Source organism: Balaenoptera musculus, chromosome 1 (genome assembly GCF_009873245.2).
Source record: "Balaenoptera musculus isolate JJ_BM4_2016_0621 chromosome 1, mBalMus1.pri.v3, whole genome shotgun sequence".
NCBI lineage: Eukaryota > Metazoa > Chordata > Mammalia > Artiodactyla > Balaenopteridae > Balaenoptera > Balaenoptera musculus.
This window is the reverse complement of record NC_045785.1, coordinates 45,471,097-45,492,247: the sequence shown is the minus strand read 5'-3', so window position 1 is coordinate 45,492,247 and position 21,151 is coordinate 45,471,097. Positions and strand designations below refer to the sequence as shown.

Sequence of the window (21,151 nt, the reverse complement as noted above, 5' to 3'; positions counted from 1 at the left end):
CTCCTCACTGGGAGGCAGGAACATGCCATGTTCACCTCGGATGCCCTGCGCCTGGTGCAGGCTCTGCACAGAGAAGGAGCTTAGGAAATGAGCCTTGGGCCGGACTGAACCAAATAGGGCTCCTAGAGTAAATTGAAAGATCCTGTTTCCTGTTGGACACGGCGCCCCTGAGGGTATTGCTACGGCCCAGCCCCTAGCACAGGGCCTGGCACGTAGTGATGTTCAAGCCAGGTTTGTGGATCAATAAAAAGGTGAACATTTAATATCCTTGGCCAGAATTTACACTGTGGCCCAGATCCATGACTGCATTAGGAGTTGTCCTGTACGATTTTCCCATTCTGTTGTCCCTGCTGCATTCTTCCCTTCGCTCTCCCTCTGAGCTCATCTAAGCATGTCTGAGGGATGCTTGTCCCACTCCCCCATCGGTGGAGGATAGGGAAACCTATAGCAAGCGCTCACTGTGTGCTTTAGTGTATGTTACCACATTTCATTTCCACAATAGCCCTAGAGGCAGGGCTGAATGGCCCCACTGGACAGATGAGTCAGGTCAGGAACTAAAGGAGTTGGATGACTTGTTCAAGGTCACCTGGCCAATCGGAGGCTGACCAGGGATGATCTCAGGTCTGCCTAGCCCCAAAACTCGTGCCCCTTCTCCACCAATAAATTCCCTCCCAGCCCTAAGTTGCTTCCCTTACCCATCCAGTGTGGCCAGTGCAGACCTCCGAAGTGTCAACCTGGTGACACTAGATCCGTCACCTTAGGGTGGAGTGAAGGAAGCACCTGGGGATCAGCTTACTAATTCAAGGTGCTGATGAATTATTCACACCACCATTAACTTGGAGGCCCTTTCAGCCTCACCTCTCTTTCCCCTGCTCCAGACCCTCAGGTCCTGGCCTGCCCCGAGCTCGGCAGACCTGCGGGGCCCCCAGTGAGGAGATGCTGGCAGAGCTGGAGTTCTGTGTGCTGCTGGCAGTGACACTGCTGGGCCCAGTCCCCAGGGCCCAGGCCATGAAAGGTAGGAGCTGCTGGGGACAGGCAGGAAACCTGGAGGGGGGCAGAGGGGTGGCAGGTAGCAGCGGGGTCTCAGGAGGTTTCCATGTGGAAGGCCAGAAAGCGGAAGGCCCTTTTGGGGGCAGTTGGCCGAGTTGAGGATGTATTGCTTCTGAGATGGGGAAAGACAATATTTATCAAGTGCCTACTATGTGCTGGGTGCTTTCCACGTATGAATGCATTTAATCTTCACAACTTCAAAGTGGGTATTAGTCCTCCTTTTTACAGATGAGGAAACTGAGGAAGAGGGCGGTTAAGTAACCTGTCCAAGACTACATGCTTACCAAGGGCGAAGGGAATGGCTCAGAGAACGATGAAAGATTTGTTGCTGGAATGAGTCCTTATTTTCCTCCTGAGAGCCTGCTGTACTTTCCCATCGCCAGCCAAGTGAAATCAAAGTTCCTTATAAAGGCATTCAGTGCCTTCCCAGGTTTGGCTCCAATCTCTATATAACAACCAGCCTCGGTTCCCAGAGTCCCTCGGGCATCACATGCTCTGGCAGAGGATCACACCCCCTCCTGGAGATGCTCCACTCTCAGGGCTTTCACCCCCTGTGCCCTCTGGCTGGAAGGTCCCTTTTCTCTTTTTCCACCTGAGAACATCTGGCTCATCCATCAAGCTCAGGTCAAACACCACCTCCTCCAGGAAGACTTCTGCATCCGTTCATCAGCCTCAGAAACTCCCCCCTTGGAGATCTTAGAACCCTCTGCTGGCACCCTGGTCCCGGGTTGCTTTGTGCTGCTCCAGCCCTCTGAGCACTGTGTGCCTGTCTGAGAAGCCAGGGCAACATCACTTCACCCGTCTTCAAGGGGCGTGTGTGTAGCAGGGGCTCAGCCAGCAGTTGCCAGTGCCTTGTCTTCCTGCAGATTCAAGGGGGGCTCAGGAAGGAAGTGTAACTTTCCAGTCACCTAGTTGGTGGCAGAGATGGCTTGGGCACCCAGGTGTCTCACCCCATGCCTGGGTGGTGGGAGAACCTAACTGTTCCCATTTCTAGCCACTGGGGCTTCAGTGGCCTTGGGGTGACCCTGGAGTTCAGGGTGCCTGCCGGACAAGGCCTCTACTTGTGCTGGGACCCAGGGCCTCCTGGGCCACCAGGAGTTCTGCTCCAACCTTCTCACGGCTTTTCCCGTCCAATGGGCAAGGCTGGGGGAAGGAAAAGGACAGGCAATGAACAGGATATCCCTCTGTCCTCTTGCCATAGAGGCATGAATCACACATTGCTCCCACCCTGGCCTGCCCCCAGGGCCAGGCAGGGAGCCCTGATGTGAACTGGATGTGCATCTTGTAGCCTCTGCACTGCTTTCTCTCATCCGTGTTCACAGCCGCCCAGCAAGGTCATTATCCCCATTTCACAGATGCGTGAGTGAGGCTCAGGTAGGCTAAGTGATTGTGAGTCTGAGCCTTTATTCATGCCATTTCCTCCCTCCAAATCTTCCCCAACTCACAAAGCCCTCTTGCTCCTTCTAGCCAAACTCAAACATCAACGCCCCTGTGTCCCTCCCCTAACAGTGCTGGCCCTGGCAAGACTGCCCCCCTCCCTCTGGACCCCAGAGCCCGTGTGGCCCCAGCACAATCACGCCACATGGCTTTGTCTCATTTGCCTAACTCCCCCCATCTTACCCCACAACTGGGAGCTCCCCAGGAAGGGGCCCATTTTGAGTCAGCGCAGGCCTGTACAGGGCACATGCTTGGCAAATGTGTCTCTCTTACAGGAACTTTGGTTAAGTATATTCTTCAGCATGCTCTGGTTGCAAGGGACAGAAACCTAATCTGGATGAGTTTAAGCAAGAAGAGAAATGCAGTGGCTGGTGCCAGGGAGGCGGGAGTATAGCTGAGTTGGGCAGCTTGGGTTCTGGGCCATTTCCTCTTTTCACATGGTTCTTGCCATTTGCTGACAAGCTCTCTCAATGGGCCCTGAGCGGGGTCCACCCAGGGCTCTCACTCCCGGCTTAGGTACCAGGCAGGAAAGGGTTCTCACCCAGGAACTCAGCAGCAGGACTCTGGTGGCACAGGGCCACCCCACAGGCCAGTCGCTGTGGCAGTGCTGGGCGCCCCAGGATTGCCCAGCTAGGATCCTGTGTCCTCCTGTGGGCCTGGGAAAGACGAGGGAGGGTTACCACATGGAGACAAGGGAAGGGAGCAGTGTCTAAAATCGAGGGCATGTTCTTACAAGAGGTGAAGGAATGAGGGCTGGGTGGAACAAAACAGGAGATGTCAGCTACAGCAGTAACTTCCTTTTTGGACCTCAGTTTCTCATCTGTTAAATGGAGTCAATAACACCTGCGCTGCCTATTTTATGGGGATATTGTGAGGATGATATAAGATTGTTCACTGATTCATTCACTCAGCAAATATACACTGAGCACCTGCTTTGTACCAGGAGCTCTTCTAGGTGCTTGGGAGACAGCAGAGAACAAAATAGACGAGAATCCCTGCTCTCATAGAGCTGACAGTTTTGTGGAGAGAGACTTGGCAGTGAACCAAACAAATAAGGAAATAAATAGTACATTTGACGGTGATGGGTGCTATGGAGAAAATAAAGCAGAAAAGGGAGAGAAGAGGTACAGGGATGGGGAGAGGATTTCAATTGTAAATAGGGTGGTTGGGGAAAGCCTCACTGAGAAGGTCATTTTTTTCAACTTTTAACTATGAAAATTTTCACACACAAAGTGGAGAAAATAGTATAATAAATCCCGATGTCTCCATCAACCATCTTCAACAGTTATCAACATTCTGCCTTTCTTGGCTCTTCTATCCTACCCCTACCCCCATTTTAGGGGGGCAGATTGGAGAAATTTAAAGACAATCTCAGATATCACACTATTTCACCCATAAATATTTCAGAGTATATCTAACAGATATATATATAGATAGATATTCCCAATATTATTATAATGATATAATAATTCTTTAATTTTATCTAATACTCAGTTCATGTTCAATTTTCCCCATTACGGCAAAAAAATAAAAAATCCCATTGCAATTTTTTTGTTCAACTCAGAATCCAGACAAGGTCCACACATTGCTTTTGGTTGATATTTGACTCAAGTCTGCCTCCCTCTCTCTCTCTCTCTCAGTCTCTCTCTCTCTTTTTTAATCGACTTCTCCCCTGGCAACCACTTTTCTACTCTCTGTTTCTATGAGTTTGACGTTTTAGATTCCACATATAAGTGATACCATGCAGTATTCGTCTTTCTCTGTCTGGCTTATTTCACTTAGCATAATGCCCTCAAGGTCTATCTATGTTGCTGCAAATAGCAGGATGGGTGCCTTTTTCAAGGCTGAATAATATTCCATGTCATATGTATCTCCATTCATCTGTTGATGGACACTTAGGTTGTTTCCATATCTCGGCTATTATGAATAATTCTGCAATGAAGATGGGAATGCAGATAACTCTTTGATACCCTGTTTCCATTTCCTTTGAAATATACCCAAAGTGGAATTGCTGGATCATATGGAGTTCTATTTTTAATTTTTTGAGAAGCCTCCATATTGTTTGTCATAGAGGCTGCACCAGTTTGCATTCCTACCAACTGTGCACAAAGGTTCCTTTTTCTCCACATCGTTGCCAACACTTGTTACTCTCTTGTCTTTTACATAATAGCCATCCTAACAGATGGGAGGTGATATCTCATTGAGGTTTTGATTTGCATTTCCTTGATGATTAGTGATGTTGAGCACCTTTTCATGTACCTGTTGGCCATCTGTATGCCTTCTTTGGAAAACTGCCTATTCAGTTTCTCTACTCATTTTATTTTTATTTTACATTTTTAAATTTATTTTATTTATTTATTATTTTTGGCTGCGTTGGGTCTTCGTTGCTGCACGGTCTTTCTCTAGTTGCGGCAACTGGGGGCTACTCTTCGTTGCAGTGCACAGACTTCTCTTGTTGCAGGGCATGGGCTCTAGGCATGCGGGCTCAGTAGTTGTGGCTCGCAGGCTCTAAAGCACAGGCTCAGTAGTTGTAGCGCATGGGATTAGTTGCTCCACAGCATGTGGGATCTTCCCGGGCCAGGGCTCAAACCCGTGTCCCCTGCATTGGCAGGCAGATTCTTAACCACTGCGCCACCAGAGAAGTCCTCTACTCATTTTTTTTTTTTTTTAATGGTGAAGTGTTGGAAGCCTTCCTCTTTATATTTATTTATTTATTTATTTTTGGCTGTGTTGGGTCTTCTCTGCTGTGCGTGGGCTTTTCTCTAGTTGCGGCGAGCGTGGCCTACTCTTCGTTGCAGTGCACGGGCTTCTCACTGCGGTGGCTTCTCTTGTTGTGGAGCAGGGGCTCTAGGTGTGCAGGCTTCAGTAGTTGTGGCACGCAGGCTCAGTAGTTGTGGCTCTTGGGCTCTAGAGCGCAGGCTCAGTAGTTGTGGCTGACAGGCTTAGTTGCTCTGCGGCATGTGAGATCTTCCTGGACCAGGGTTCAGAACCCGTGTCCCCTGCTTTGGCAGGCAGATTCTTAACCACTGCGCCACCAGGGAAGTCCCTATTGATGGTTTCCTTTGCTGTGCAGAGCTTTTAATTCAACGTAGTCCCACTTGTTTATTTTTGCTTTTGTTGCCTTTGGTGTCAAATCCAAAAAATTATTGCCAAGACTAGTGTTAAGGAGCTTACCTCCTATGTTTTCTTCTAGTTGAGTCTTTTTTAATATAACAGTTGTGTCTCCCCCCCACAACCTTACTTACTGTTGAAGCACCTTGGTCATTAGAATTTCCCACATTCTGGACTTGACTGAATGTGTCCTCACGGTGTCATTTAGATTGTTCCTCTAGCTTCCATATTCACTCTAACTTGTAGACAGATCCAGAGACTCCATTAGATAAAGGTTCCTTTTTTTTTCCCCCAAGAAGATGTTACAGGTGTTTCATCAGGGCACCGATTATCCAGTGTTTCACTTTGACGTTAAGATTGGTCAGTGAGTTCAGGGGTTGTTAGCCTGATCCATCCATTATAAAGTTCCCTATAAAGGTAACTTTTTTGGCATTTTTGAATTATAAAAATTTCCATACATTAGCAAAGGTGAAAGAATTTTACAGAAAATATTTATCTACTCAACCATCTAGGTTTTACCTCTCATCATTTACCTTTTTTCTCAGTGATTAGAACAGACAATGATAATGATGATTTCATTAAGGTTTGCAAAGTTATATTTTTCTAATGTTGTTATTCTTTCTGTAGTCTTCTTTAAATAACAATTTTTCTTCATCAGCTATTTGGTTATCCTGATATATATAGTTTGTAACAGGAAAGGCAAAGTAAATGCTTAATTCTTTCTCCATGTATCAAGAAGAAAATGAGTTCGTGCCCGAGCAATCTCTAAAGGAAATCAATAAGTTCCTTTTTAATTTCTTTTAGTTGTATTATGAATTCATGAATGTTTATATATTTGATGGGTTTCAACCCACTGCAATAAATTTTTTTTTTTTGGCCACTCCCCGTGGCATGTGGGATCTTAGTTCCCTGACCAGGGATCGAACTCGCGCCCCCTGCATTGGAAGCGCAGAGTCTTAACCACTGGACCGCAGGGAAGTCCCTGCAATAAATTTTTTTGAAGTTCAAAGTATACCTTCTTTAGCCAGTGGGAGCCCCTTCAAGGTTTCTGTGTCTTTTGACACAATTCCAGCAGTTCTGATAGTTTCTTTACATTCTGGTGTGACAAGATATCCCAAGTGTGTTTTGTATATTTACTGCCCTAGACTAACTATTTCTCTAAGGAGCCCTGCTTCATTTTAGTTGGACATAATGATCCTAATCTAATTTATTTGGACATAATAATCCTAATCTAAGTCCAAGTGGTACAAATACTACCGGAATATCATTGCTTTTAGGGTTTTTAATGAACAAAGCTAGGAAATAAATATTTTTAGAAATAAAAATAAATCAAATTCGTACTGATGTTTTCAATTCAAATTAAGGATCTCAAGAGTTCTACTTAGTTTTTAATTTTATACTTGTATCGCTCTCCTCTTACACTGCAAATCTTAGTTTCTATTGACATTAACATACTTCCTTATTCCAATATATAAAATATTGTAAAATAAACAGATTCACTATTACTACTAATAGTAAGTCTACTGAATATAGTTTAATATTTCTTTGTGTTTCATTTTGTTCTTGGGATCTATTCCACTAGGAAGGCACAGTCAAAATAGTGTATTTCAACATCGTTTGAAATCGTTTTTCCCATGTGAATGTGCCTCCAACTTGACATATAGTTAAGCTTATTTGTTTTAGTTTGGCATATGGGTTACTTAAATATTTTTGATAATTTAAAAATTATATTAAAAATTACTCATGATTATAAAGTTAAAATTATAAAATAAATTGCGTTTAAAGAGGTCTAGTGGTCACGCCTGTTTCCTCCCTTTGGCTTACATCTTCCCGTGTCAGAGAACAATTTTTATTAGTTTCCTTCCATTGTTTTCAAAATATAAGCAAATATGCACATATAAGAATGTAGTTTTGGGGACTTCCCTGGTGGCGCAGTGGTTAAGAATCCACCTGCCAATGCAGGGGACACTGGTTCGAGCCCGGGTCCAGGAAGATCCCACATGTCGCGGACCAACTAATCCCGTGTGCCGTAACTACTGAGCCCATGCGCCGCAACTACTGAAGCCTGCATGACTAGAGCCCGGGTTCTGCAACAAAAGAAGACACTGCAATGAGAAGTCCGCATACTGCAACAAAGAGTAGCCCCCGCTCGCCACAACTAGAGAAAGCCCGTGCGCGGCGCGCGGCAACAAAGACCCAACGCAGCCAAAAATATAAATAAATAAATAAATAATAATAAAAAAGAATGTAGTTTTAACTTTGTAGTAGACTGTGCACATTTTCACTCAGGATGGGAGGAGGTAATATTATTTTTAATTTTCAAATTCCCCAATGCACATCTCTAGTGCCCAGCATTTGGTACTATTTTATCTAAAACTATAGTCCCACCTGACACTTCTTGTCTCCTTTCCCTGCTTTATTTTTCTCCAGGTCACTTATCACTAGTTAATATGCTCTATATTTTCCTTATTATGTTTATTGTTTGTCTTCCCCACCAGAATTTTAGTCTATTTGTTCCTGCTGTAACCCCAGCACCTAAAACAATGCTTAGCACTCAAACAATATTTCTTGAATGAATAAAAGAATGTTTGGCAAGTATTTGAAGAATAAATAAATGAATGAACAGCTACATGAATAAGTGAATTGACTTAGGGCCATGACCTCGTGCTCCCTCATCCCATCCCAAAGAACCCGCTTTGGAGCTGGGCCACCACCCAAGACCCCAGGACTGACTCTGAGACATTCTTTCCTCTCACCACAGGTGTCAAATGTGGGGGTGTGCTCTCAGCACCTTCTGGAAACTTCTCCAGCCCCAACTTCCCCAGGGCTCTACCCCTACACCACGGAGTGCAGCTGGCTGATCGTGGTGGCTGAGGGATCCTCCGTGCTGCTCACCTTCCACGCCTTCGACTGGAGTACCATGACACCTGCAGCTTCGACTTCCTGGAGATCTACAATGGGGGCCCTCCGGGGACCAGGGCAACCTGCTGGGAGGTTCTGCGGCCAGGTGGCCCCCGCCACCCTTCGCCTCCTCCTGGCACGTCATGTCTGTGGTCTTCCACTCAGACAAGCACGTGGCCAGCCGAGGCTTTTCCGCGGGCTACCAAAAAGGCAAGGGGGACTTGGCAGTGGAGAGGGTGGCCCTGGGTGGGGATGGGGGGAGGGCGGCGGGGTAAGGTGACGGGCAGTGTCTCAGCATCTTAGCGTGTAGGCTGCTCTGTAATCTGTCTGCCCCTGCTCTCATAGCGCACGGGGCAAAGGCAGCCTCTGTTGGTAGTCTTTTTTTTTTTTTTCTGTTGGTAGTCTTGGTGGTTGTGTGTTCCCACCTTCATGGCAACACTCCCCACGTCTCCCTCCGTTATTCCGGGAGTCCTCGGAGGGTCTCACTGTGCTCAGGAATGAGGCCTCTCGCGCTCTCCTATCCTTCTCCTTCTCACCCCATACATGGCATCAGGACACTGGAGCGGACACCGGAGGGGACACCGTGCTGCCACTGCTGCTGACCCCTCTGTGACATCTCATGTCACGGGCACAGGATTCTCTCCCCTCCCCATCATGTCCTCAGGAGTGCAAGGTGCATGAGCGTCTGCGTGGAGCTGGTGACGCGCTCCCTCCCAAAGCCTTTCCTGAGCTCGCCTCCTATACCTATCGTGGTCCCTAACCCCTCCCTCCCCCAGCCAGGCTTGGAGCCTACCCCTCAGGCTAGTGAGGGGAGCAGAGGCTTCACCCTCCTTGCCTTTCTTTCTCCTTGACTCATTCCTCTTTCCTCAGGCTTCTCTGCACAGACTCAGACCTCCTACCTTCTCCCAAGGCCAAAACCAAGGGCCTTCCTCGCAACAGCTCAAGCAATAGGCTCCACAGAGGCTCCTGGTGCACAGGGTTCACCAGCAGCAATCAGGGCCGGGGCGAGGGTGCATACAGTTCTATGCCTCCAAAGCCAGACACCAGCTCCCACTGGCTTTGGAGGCATAGTATTGTAGAATGGTAAAACACAAGAACCACAGACCGATCTAATCATAGCAGTGGAGTTTTAGATCCCTAGATTTTTAGACTCTTAGGGTATCAAAGTTATACTACTATGTGCAATGTTTTCCAATATTTTTAAAACAGGAGTACCCTTATATCAAATGGAACCTTATGTTAATCCCTGATATGTAAAAGAGATAAAGGCAGCATTTTTAAAAAATAAATTTTTATTTATTTATTTATTTATTTATTTATTTATGGCTGCGTTGGGTCTTCGTTGCTGTGCGTGGCCTTTCTCTAGTTGTGGCGAGCGGGGACTACTCCTCGTTGCGGTACGTGGGCTTCTCATTGCGGCGGTTTCTGTTGTTGTGGAGCATGGGCTCTAGGTGTGTGGGCTTCAGTAGTTGTGGCACGAGGGCTCAGTAGTGGTGGTGCGACGGCTCAGTAGTTGTGGCGCACGGGCTTAGTTGCTCCGTGGCATGTGGGATCTTCCCGGATCAGGGATCAAACCCGTGTGCCCTGTATTGGCAGGCGGCTTCTTAACCACTGCACCACCACGGAAGTCCCAAAGGCAGCATTTCTGTTGTAAGCATTTATAAGTTCGTATTTTTAACATTTACTTATTATAAGCCAGTCATTGAAAACGTAAGTAAATATTGATGTCCTCTGATTAGTTAAATTTTTACATATAAGATATGTGACTGTGGATGCTATCTTTCATTGAATTAAAAAATAGTTTGAATACAGAAAAAGAATGACATTTACATCAGATGTCTGCAAATAGATGCCCTGGGGCCACCGTGGAGCCCCAGAACACATTTTGAAAGTCTCTGCTAAGGGTGTTGACAGCAGACGGGATCTCACAGACTGTCAAAACCTGCCCTCTCATTTGACAAACAATACACCTGAGACCAGAGAGGGAATGTGCCTTCCCAAGGTCACACATCTGGGAAGCGGAAACTGGGACAAGAAGACAAGTCCGTAGCCGCCCAGCACAGTGCTCTGTTCACACAGCCATGCCATGGAGTGAGATTCTGGAGTCTCAGGAGACACAACCGAGTGTGCCCCTCCCTGCTGGTGGCCTCCAGCTAGTCCTGGCATTCATTATCACCTAGCTCCCAGTTGTACTGGCTACACTGGGTTCCAAAGGGCTTTCACCAGAAACTTCTTAAACTCTGCATGAGTCTGAGCCTGGTGGATCAGTCTGAACAGGTCTTATGATTTCTAATATTCCCATGAGGCTCAGAGAGGCTGAGTTACTTGCCCACGGTCACACAGCAATAGAAGACTGAGCTGAGAGGAGACCTGTCTTCAGACTTCAAGCCCATCTCTACTCCTTCAGATCCTCCCTCTAAGCCTCAGTTTCCTCATCTGTTCGGGAGATTTGATAATGTTCCTGGTCTCAGGTGCCTCAGCCTCTATGCTCCACTGGCCTGGTAGGAGGGGACAGTGAGACTGATAAGATCAAGTGCACAAACTCTGAAGTTAGTCAAATCCTGCCCTCCCTGATACCAGGGGTGTGACCTGCTGTCAGGGTCCTGCCCTGTCCCTTGGGGCCTTGCCACTGCAATGGCTCTTGCCAATCTCCACATCTCTTTGCTTCAGGGCTTTTTCCGAAGCTTTGGCAGGTCACCTCTACCCCCAGCGGCCCTCAGCCTCGATTCTGGGGAATGCCCCCGCTCCCCCACCCTCTCTCCCTTGCTGCCCATCTGCGGTCCTCTGTCTCTCCCAGATAAACTACTTGGGCTCAAATCCTTGTCTCAGGCTCAGCCTGGGTGAAGCCCAACTCACACAGGTAAGTTATTTAACTTCTCTCTGCCTCCAGTCTCTCAGCTGTAAAATGGGGGAAACCACGGTGCGTTCCTCATGGGGTTATGGTGATGACCTAGAAAGATGGCCTGTGCCTGTCACTTACCAAGTGCTCAGTGGGTGGTGACAAGATTCCTGTGAACACCTGTGGGCATGGCATTTCCCAAGGGAGGAGATGGGGGAGCCACAGGGAGGGAGAAAGTTCGGTTCAAGTGGACTCCCTTGCAGATGCGTGTGGTGGCGTCCTGACGGGCCTGTCGGGGGTCCTCACCAGCCCCGAGCACCCCAACAACTACCCCAACAATGTGGAGTGCCGCTGGGTGATCCGAGCCGCTGGCCCTGCCACCGTCAAGCTGGTCTTCGTGGACTTCCAGGTGGAGGGCAGTGAGCAGTGCACCTACGACTACGTGGCTGTGCTTGGGGGGCCCGGCCCCGCCCGTGGGCACCACTACTGCGGCAGCTCCAGGCCCCCCACGCTCGTGTCGCTGGGCCACGAGCTGCAGGTGGTCTTCAAGTCTGACTTTAACATCGGGGGCCGGGGCTTCAAGGCCTACTACTTCTCAGGTAGGAGGGCCGGAGCTACACCCTGAGTGCGCTGTGTGTGCTGGGCTCCTGCCTCCCCATCACACTTGCGGCGGGGCAGGGAGGGGTTGTCCTCAGCCACTTCTGCCTCTGGGCCTTACACTTCCTGCTCTTTCTCTGCCTGAAATGTTCTAGCACACCCTTTCCCGTCTGGCCGATGCCAAGGCACAAGCATGTTACCTCCTCTGGGAAGGCTCCTTGATTCACTCAGAATTATTCCCTTCCTTCAACTCCTTAGAGAAGTTTTCTCATAGCGATGATCTAACACATCACTTCTGTACCTGGTTTGCATGCTGATTTCCTCTGCTTGACTGTGAGTTCCTATGGACTTATCTTTGTACCTGCTACATAGAGGGTATTCAATTAATGTTTGTACGAATGAATGAATGAACCATTGGGAAGTAAACTGTCTGGTGGAGGAGATAAAGAAGGAAACAGACAATGACAATGCACTGTGATCTGTGCTGTCTAACAGTAAGAATCATGGATGACTTCCTGGAGGAGGAGAGAATTGAGCAGTGCTTTGAAGGTGTAAGCCAGTGGCAGAAGAAAGGGAAGGGTGTTCCAAGCAGAGGGATCAGTATGTGCAGAGGCATGGAGGACAGAGAGGGTTTGTGTGCTTGTATTACTAGGAAATGTTTGGTGAGGCTGGAAGGTAGGGCTGGATGAGGGGCAGGGAGAAAAAGGGCAAGGTCAGGTCATGAACCACCTTGTCTGTCAAGTCCAAGTTGGACTCAACTCCGAGGACAGGTATTAGGCATTGTTATTGAATTCCTATCAGGGTCAACACTCATGAAGTGGTTTACCAATTGGAATGACAGTCTCAGCTTTCAGCTAGTTTCAGTTTAAAGCAGGCTTTGGGATCAGTTGTCTGGTCTTCTGGCCATGGTGCCGACAACCTGCCAGGGTGGATTTAGGACCCTTTAGCGCCTACTGCCCAAGCTGTAGCTGCAGAGGGTGACAGTCTACACCCTTCTCACCATTGCTCCTTCTGTCCTGCTCTCCCCAATCCAGGAGAATGTCAGGAGGTATACACGGCGGTGCGGGGCAACTTCTCCAGCCCACAGTACCCCAGCTCCTACCCCAACCACATCCGGTGCCACTGGACCATCCGCCTGCCTCTTGGCTACCGGGTCAAAGTGTTCTTCCTGGACTTGGAACTGGAGGGGCCCAACAGCCTGACCAGGACCTGTGACTTTGACCATCTGACAGCCTTCGACGGGGCCAGCGAGGAGGCGCCCCTGCTGGGGAGTTGGTGTGGCCACCACCTGCCACCACCGGTCACCTCGAGCCACAACCAGCTCCTGCTTCTGCTGCACACAGACCGTAGCACCACCCACAGGGGCTTCTCTGTGGCCTACATTGGAGGTCAGCTGGGGTTGAGGGTATGGGTGTGCTGGTGGGGGAAGGTGAGGCCGGGGTTCCTGGTCTTTGCAGCCTCCTTGCTCCATCTCACCAACTTCTCGGTTGGCTACACAACTGCCAACTCCCGCCCTGGGACCTCTGAGGCTATATCAATATGGCCCTTGCTTACTTTCACTATTACAGTGCCCTATTTTTCCAGCTTCCGAATCCACAATTCCTAATTCCTCCCTATCTGTCACCTTCCTCCATGGGCCCCTGGCCTCTCTTGTACTATGATTAATCCTCTGTATCCAGGGGTAATACACAAGATATGGTAATACTATTTATGGAAAACAATTGATATAATCATGGAGATGCCGACCAACCTTGCTTGTACAGCCATAAGTCCTGACTGACAGAGATTTGAAAAAATGACATTTGGTTTCCTTACATAACAAGAAGCCTAGAGCTAGGCAGCTGCTGTATTGGTTCAGGGACTCAACAGTGTCCCAGCTGGTATGTCTGGGATTCTCTTGACCTCATGACTACAAGATGGCTGCCACAACTCCAGGCATCATGTCCATGTTCAAGGCTGGAAGAGGGTAGGGGAGGTGCCAGCCACAATTGTTCCTTTATCAGGAAAGTAAAAGCATTTTCGGAAGCCCTCAAAAGACATCTTCTTGTTCTCATTATTTTGAACTTGGTCATGTGGCCATGCCTAGATGAAGAGCTGGCTAGGGAACTTGGCACTCAGCTTTTCCATCCTCCATAGTGTTAGTTAGATTTGCCAGCTGACAGCAGCTATCATCTATCCCCTCCTCTCATCACCCTTCCCTGGGCCACGGTCCCAGAAATGCCTGTGCTCTGGACCCATTTTGCCCTCTGCCTGACTAAGCTAGAGCCTCTTGTTGTGCAGGTGCAGAAACAGAGGTGCAGAGAGGAAACGACTTTCACTGCTGTCACACGGGCAGTGGGTGGCACAGCCAAGGCTAGAACTCACACCCTTGCCTTTTGTGTGGCTAAGCAGGGCCTGGGGAGGAGGCCCAGGACTGAGCTCAGACGGACGGAGGCCACATCCAAATGCTGCCATTAACTGACCATCCAATGGTGCTCACCTGTAGGAGGGGTTGATGAAAGTTCTAGACAGGTGGTCTTTAAGATGAAATGAGATAACACAGGTCACAGTGCCTGCCTCGGAGGGCATCCTTGCTGAGTGTGGATTTCTTTCCCTTATGTGTCTCAGTCCTGGTCTGCATTCAAAAGATCTTTCCTCAGGACTTCCCTGGTGGTCCAGTAGTTAATACTCCGTGCTCCCAATGCAGGAGGCACAGGTCTGATCCCTAGTCAGGGAACTAAGATCCTGCATGCCACACGGCGCAACCAAAAAAAAAAAAGGTCTTTCCTCTTCTTTCTTTCTTCCCTTCTTTCTTTCTTTCTTCCCTTCTTTCTTTCTTCCTTCCTTTCTTTCTTTCTTCCCTTCTTTCTTTCTTTCTTTCTTTCTTTCTTTCTTTCTTTCTTTCTTTCTTTCTTTCTTTCTTTCTTTTTCTTTCTTTCTTTCTTCCTTCCTTCCTTCCTTCCTTCCTTCCTTCCTTCCTTCCTTTCTTTCTTTCCCTTCTATTTATTTTTGGCTGCGTTGGGCCTTCGTGGCTGCGCACAGGCTTTCTCTAGTTACAGCGAGCGGGGCCTACTCTTCGCTGCAGTGCACAGGCTTCTCATTGCGGTGGCTTCTCTTGTTGTGGAGCATGGGATCTAGGCGTGCGGGCTTCAGTAGTTGTGGTTCGCGGGCTCTAGAGCGCAGGCTCAGTAGTTGTGGCGCATGGGCTTAGTTGCGCCACAGCACGTGGGATCTTCTTGGACCAGGGCTTGAACCCGTGTCCCCTGCATTGGCAGGAGGATTCTTAACCACTGTGCCACCAGGGAAGTCCTTCTTCCTCTTTCCTTACCCATGTGCCAGAGGAGTTTGGGGGCCCAGCAATGGTGAAGGGAAACAGTAGAGCTGCAGCAAGCTAGTGGCAGCAAAGTGACCTGGGCAGATGCTCCCTCTGTGGGCCTCAGTCATCTCCATACATAAACCTGGAGGAGAGCTGTCCCTCTGTTAGAGCGACCCCTTTCCCGGAGTGCAATCAGAGAGCCAGGTGCCATGGGGCTCTGCCACAGCTAGCTGGCAAGTAGCTTTCTCTCTGAGGGTCTCAGTAAAATGAAGATATCAGTTGAAGGAGCTGTAAAGTCCCTTTTGCTCTGATGGTCTGATGGTCTTGCTCTGGGTCCTCTCCCAGCTGTATGTGATCTTGGACAAGCTCCTTCTCCTTTTGGTGCCTCCAAAGGCACCTCCCCGATGGCTGTGGGAGCCCAGATGCCTGTGGGAGCCCAGGGTCAGACACGGCACTAATGCTGGGCCAGGCTCCAGATGTGGCCCAGGCTGCAGGCGGCCTCCCGGCTGGAGGACAGCCTCAGCATCAATCAGGGGTGACACACAGTTCAGCATCGCCAAGATCATCGTGGGAGATGGCGGGCCCATAAATCCCCGACTGCCCAGACACCAGAGGCTGAAATATGTCTGAGGCATTTCCCGGAGAGGGGTTGAGATTTCCAGGCCTCTGCCTACCAGCTCTTTCCTTTTCCTCCCGCCAGCCACCCCGCTTCCTTCCCCCTACCCTCACCCCTGCCCCAGCAAACACTGCCCCGGTACACACACGCGTGCTCACACACACAGGCTCTCACGATCCCAGACACTTAGAGTCACACAGGCCTGGCTAGGAGGGGCTGCAGGGGGCCACCACATAAGGTGGAGAGACCAGGAACTGTGGGATCTTACAGACGCAATGATTAAAATCCTGGCTTAGCCACTGCTGACAATTTCACCTCTCAGAGCTCCGGGTTCCAAAACTTTCAAATGCATTTAGTCATGTCCACCTCAAGGGGTCATCATGAGGAGGGAGAGTGGGGCTTCCTTCACCACCCTTTTCAAACTGCAGCCACTGCAACCCTTACCCACACACATTCTGCTCTCCCCGCTCCCCGTCTTTCTTTTTTGCTTGATTTTCCTTCAGACTACTCTGACGCTTAGGTGTATCTTACATATTTACTGCCTCCTCACTCAGCTAGAATGTAAGCTCCAAGAGAGTAGGCATTTGTGGCTGGTTTTTTTCTTTTCATTTCTGTATCTGGTGTTTAGAATAGTGCCTGCACATAGTGGGCCATAAATACTAGTCAAATGATTAAATGAATTGCCTGGTATATGGCAAACATGATCAGCAAATAATAGCTTTCATTGTGATTAAGAATATTCATTCATTCAGTCAGTCAGTCGTTTATTCAGCATTCACTGCACCTGCCAAGCTCTGTGCTGGCTCAGAGGACGCTGAGAAGTAGGCACGGGGCCTGCCCTGGAGCTCATAGTTTGATGGAGTTAAATGGAGTAACACGTGTAAAACGTCCTCGTAGGACTGCTTAAGAGCCATCTTCTCTCTGGGCCTCGGTTTTCCATCCACCACCCTTTGGATAGGGGCTTGGAGAGGGTGGGGGTCAGACCGCCTGCCCCCATGGCCTCCAGCTCCCCGCTCCCATCCATCCTCAGTGGTCCCCATGAACGTGAGTTGCTCCCGCACGGACTTCCAGATCCTGATCTCCGCGCAGGCACTGGCCCCTCTAGAACGGACCAAAGTCTACCTGGGCAGCCGGAGCTGTGCTGCTCAGGAAGTTGGCAGCAACTTCCGGATCCAGGCCCGCTTTGACACCTGCGGCACCGAGTCTCAGGTAGGGGCTGCGGGAGGAGGGCAGGCACGAGGGAGGGGCTCTGATCCCTGGGGAGAGGCACCTGCCAGACCTGAGAATTCAGCTTCTCTTCCTGGCTCTGGTCACCCCACAAGCCAGGATGCAGAACTCAGCCTCTTTTGATTTTACCTCAACAAACTTGCTCAGTGTAGACACAACAAAGAACTCAGGTAGGGGAGACAGAGAAGAGGTGTCCTGCTGCACAAGCTGGCGACAGCCAAAAGCCCCTACTGGAGGCCCCTCCCTCAAGGTCCTGTGAACTGACTGTTCCTGGGGGCCTTCCTGCTGCCCCCCCTCCCCACTGGAGCTCCCCAGGGCCACCCGGTCCCCACCCCTCTAACGCACAGAGCTGTTTGAGTGCTGCTGCCTCCTGCCCACCCCCTCCCCAACCTTGTGATCCAAATCCATTGCTGGGCTCCGCAAAACAAAGGGGCCCTTCAAGAGACAGGATCCACCTCCCTCCAAAGGCAGTGAGGTGTACAAATGAAGTTTTTCTACTATCCTTGTATTTCGGAGGCCTAGAACCCAGGCTTGGGGCCCTCAGAAGTCACCTGGCAGTGGCCCAAGAACCCTGGATGTTTGTATTCTCAGGGACAGGTTGGGAAGCGGAAAGGGGGAGAAGGCACAGTGGTCTTCATCGGGGACAACACCGCAGCCTTGGTGACGAATCTGGGAATTCGTCAGACTGCCTTGGCAGAAATCACGTGCTTTCCAGCAAACCGTATTTCGCCACCACCCAACATTAACCGAATGTATGCCTCTGGCCCCTCAAGTCCACCCTCTGCTTCCCCAGCCTCCTGGCGGCCACCATCCTTTTAACCTGAGTAGAGGAGAAGAGGGAGTCAGTCTTAGCTGCCAAGATAATCTGCCCTCACCTCTATTCCATGCCCTAAATCCCCCTGGGGTTTTCTTTGGGGACAGAACCACGTTCCATAGAGTCATAAAATGATGGAGACAGAGAACCCCAGAAGCAAGGAATCATGAAATCTAGAACAAAGAACTCACAGACACTCAGGGTCTCAAAGTCACAGAACCACCACTAGAACCTGGAGCCACATAATCATAGAATCTTGGCATCAATATCATGGAAACATAAAAGCTGAGAACCTCAGACTCATGGATTCTTAGTGTAACACTTATTAAGTCCTAGACCCATGAGGACCAGTCTCTGCATTGAGTTGCTTTCAAAGATGCACAGTTCAAATGGCCAAAAGCCATGACAACCTATCTGTGCATCTCTTAAAAACCACAGAGACTTGATTTCATAACCGTAACACCACATTTGTGTGGACTTTCTTTCCTCCTCAAGTCTCATTCATCAAAAACCCCTGAAACTTCCCCGCACACCTGTTTTGTGTGATTTTTCCCTCCCTTCTTCTTTTTTTTTTTTTTATAATTAATGTTTTAACTCCCATAGGCAATGTTTTGTCTTTTTTTTTAATTTTTTTATTTATGGCTGTGTTGGGTCTTCGTTTCTGTGCGAGGGCTTTCTCTAGTTGCGGCAAGCGGGGGCCACTCTTCATCGCGCTGCATGGGCCTCTTACTGTCGCAGCCTCTCTTGTTGCGGAGCACAGGCTCCAGACGCGCAGGCTCAGTAATTGTGGCTCACGGGCCCAGCTGCTCCGTGGCATGTGGGATCTTCCCAGACCAGGGCTTGAACCCGTGTCCCCTGCATTGGCAGGCAGATTCTCAACCACTGCGCCACCAGGGAAGCCCTCCCTCCCTTCTTTATTATGTAGATTCACTTCGGCCCTTTCACTGGGTCCCCTTCCACTCTCAGGTTCTGTCTTTCTTTTTCCGATTCTGTGTCACAAAAGTCCAGGACACCGGTTCTCCTCAGAGGGTGCGGTGGTAGACAGGCTGAGGGCGCAATGCAGAAGGCTCCTCTGGGGACGTGGACGCAGAGCCTTCTGGAAGCCCAGAGTTGGGAGAGACCCACAAGGTCACCTGGTCCATGAAACTCCAGATCCGTGATTCCCCTTCACTGCCGTCCCCAAAAGGACCACCCAGTGTCCAGTGATGGCAGCTTCCTGCAGGTCACGCCCGTTTGCTCTGTTCTAGGCAGCTTTGGTTTTTAGAGAAGCCTCAGCTCAGAAGAGCCATGACTGGACAGGGGCAGCTGGGCGGCCTGAGGAGTGTAACGACTGCTCTAGATTAGGGGTGGGTGGGGAGAGTAGCCCGGCATCACTGCAGCCCCCAATCCAGACCACACCAGACTGCCCGTCAAAATGCTGTCCCTCAGTCCCCAGCCCAAACACTCCACTGTCTCAGGGCGTCCTAACTCCTGCCTCCTTCATCCGTGGGGGTGGGGAGGGCAGCAGCGTGACAGGCTCCCCACATCACACTCCTCAATGGCTCTTCCCAACCCCGGGGTGGTGCTGCTGGGCTGAACAGGACTCAACCACGGGACACATAACTGCTGCAGACATAATTGGGTAAAACGATTCCAGAAGGAAAGTCGTGTAACACCAGGGACAGAGCATCTAACTGGGAGGCAGGAGACTCGGCTTCTGGATCTAGCTCTAGGCAAATTACTGCCTTTGCTGGGCCTCAGTAGCCACATCTGTAAATTGCCAAGGAAGGGAGATTGAACTAGATGTCCTGAAACTCCCCTTTGGTTCTACATTCTTTGGTTTGAGTGAGGTGTGATGGCTAAGAGCACAGTTAAGAATCAGGCAGATCTGGAAGAGAATACGTTCCCTGTCAATTGTGTGCTGTGTGACCTCAGACAAGGGGTTTAACCTCTGGGCCTCATTTTCCTTATCTGGCAAATGGGGATATTAATGGCACCAATAAGAGAAGGTTGTTGTGAGAATTAAATGAGATAATGCCCTCAAAATGCAGAGCCTGGAACATGGCGAATGTCCCTGTTGTTACTGTTACTACCTTTCATAGACACCACCTCCTTCAAGCCAGAGCAAACACTGACCCATCAAATATATATTGTCCTTTCAGACACCCTCGTAGTGCCCCTTTTACAGGTGGGGACACTGAGGCTCTGAGTGGGAAGGGAGTCAGTAGCCAGGCTGGGACTGGAAACCAGGCTCTGGAGTTCTGCCCCCTTGGCACTCAGTGCCTACATATCCAGGGGAACAGGGTCAGCCCTGGCCCCTTCAGGTGTGAGCAAGTGCCCCTTGACCCCCACAGAGAAGAAATAACACTTCAGTGATCGTCAGTGTGCTGTACATCGACTTCTCAGCGGGTGGACAGGAGGACATCCACGAATACGAGGTCCGCTGCGAGCCGAGGCGAAAGGAGGCCTCTGTCCACCTGCTGTCCGGCTCCCACTGGCTTGGGCCCTATGCTGCCACGGCCGAGCACCTTCAGGAGGCACCACCCAGGGACGAGGCAGAGGCACTGGAGGGCCCCGTGGCCGTGGTGGCCCAGGACACCAGTGACATCGTCTTCCTGGGCCTTTGCATCCTGGCTGGAGTCCTCATGGTCATTGCCATAGTGGTCCTGATGCTGCTGTAAGCCGGGAGGGTAGGGACGTGGCATCTGGCATCCCTGGGAGGCAGCTTGGGCACCCCACAACGGGGGCAGGACCAGGCCTTGTTGACTTTATGATGACCATGGGCAAGTCACTATCCCCCTCTGAGCCTCAGTTTCCAGGGGACCTTTACTCTGCCCTGCTTATCTCACAGGGCTGGCGTGAGGCTCAGAGAAGAGCATGGATAAGAGCTGTATAAACTATAGCATGCCATGCATGTGTGTGCAGTTGTTGTTGTTGTTATTAATTTTGAAGATTTTCTGCTATAGAAAAGAACTCTCTTGTGTGTATATGTCAGCATAGATAGTTGTGGTCACTGGTGACAGAGTTGATAAAACTGACTTGTTCTATAACTTGTATGACTGCTTCACCAACTCAGGATACAAATAAGGCCCCTCCTAATTTTCTGACTAATTGCTCATCCTAAGTGTTCATTAGCAGGAAGTTCGGTATCCATCCAGGGGCCTCCACTCTCCTGAACTGATTCAGGAACCCTGAGGACTTTATCTAAAGCAGATTAGTCCTGCCTCCAAACTCCAGGAACAGAGAGAAAGGAAACTGAAACCCCACCTAGTGCTGTTGCTTTAG

At 49.7% G+C, this 21,151-nt stretch overlaps 1 protein-coding gene across 1 annotated transcript; it reads left to right on the top strand.

Moving 5' to 3' along the window:
* The first annotated feature begins 936 nt into the window (after positions 1 to 936).
* On the top strand, positions 937 to 20,547 carry CDCP2 (CUB domain containing protein 2). The gene is given in 9 exon segments (XM_036842102.1): positions 937 to 1,015; positions 8,360 to 8,424; positions 8,426 to 8,507; positions 8,510 to 8,568; positions 8,571 to 8,709; positions 11,602 to 11,937; positions 12,970 to 13,323; positions 16,877 to 17,055; positions 20,221 to 20,547. Coding segments are annotated over 9 exon segments (1,620 nt in total).
* The last annotated feature ends 604 nt before the right edge of the window (positions 20,548 to 21,151 follow it).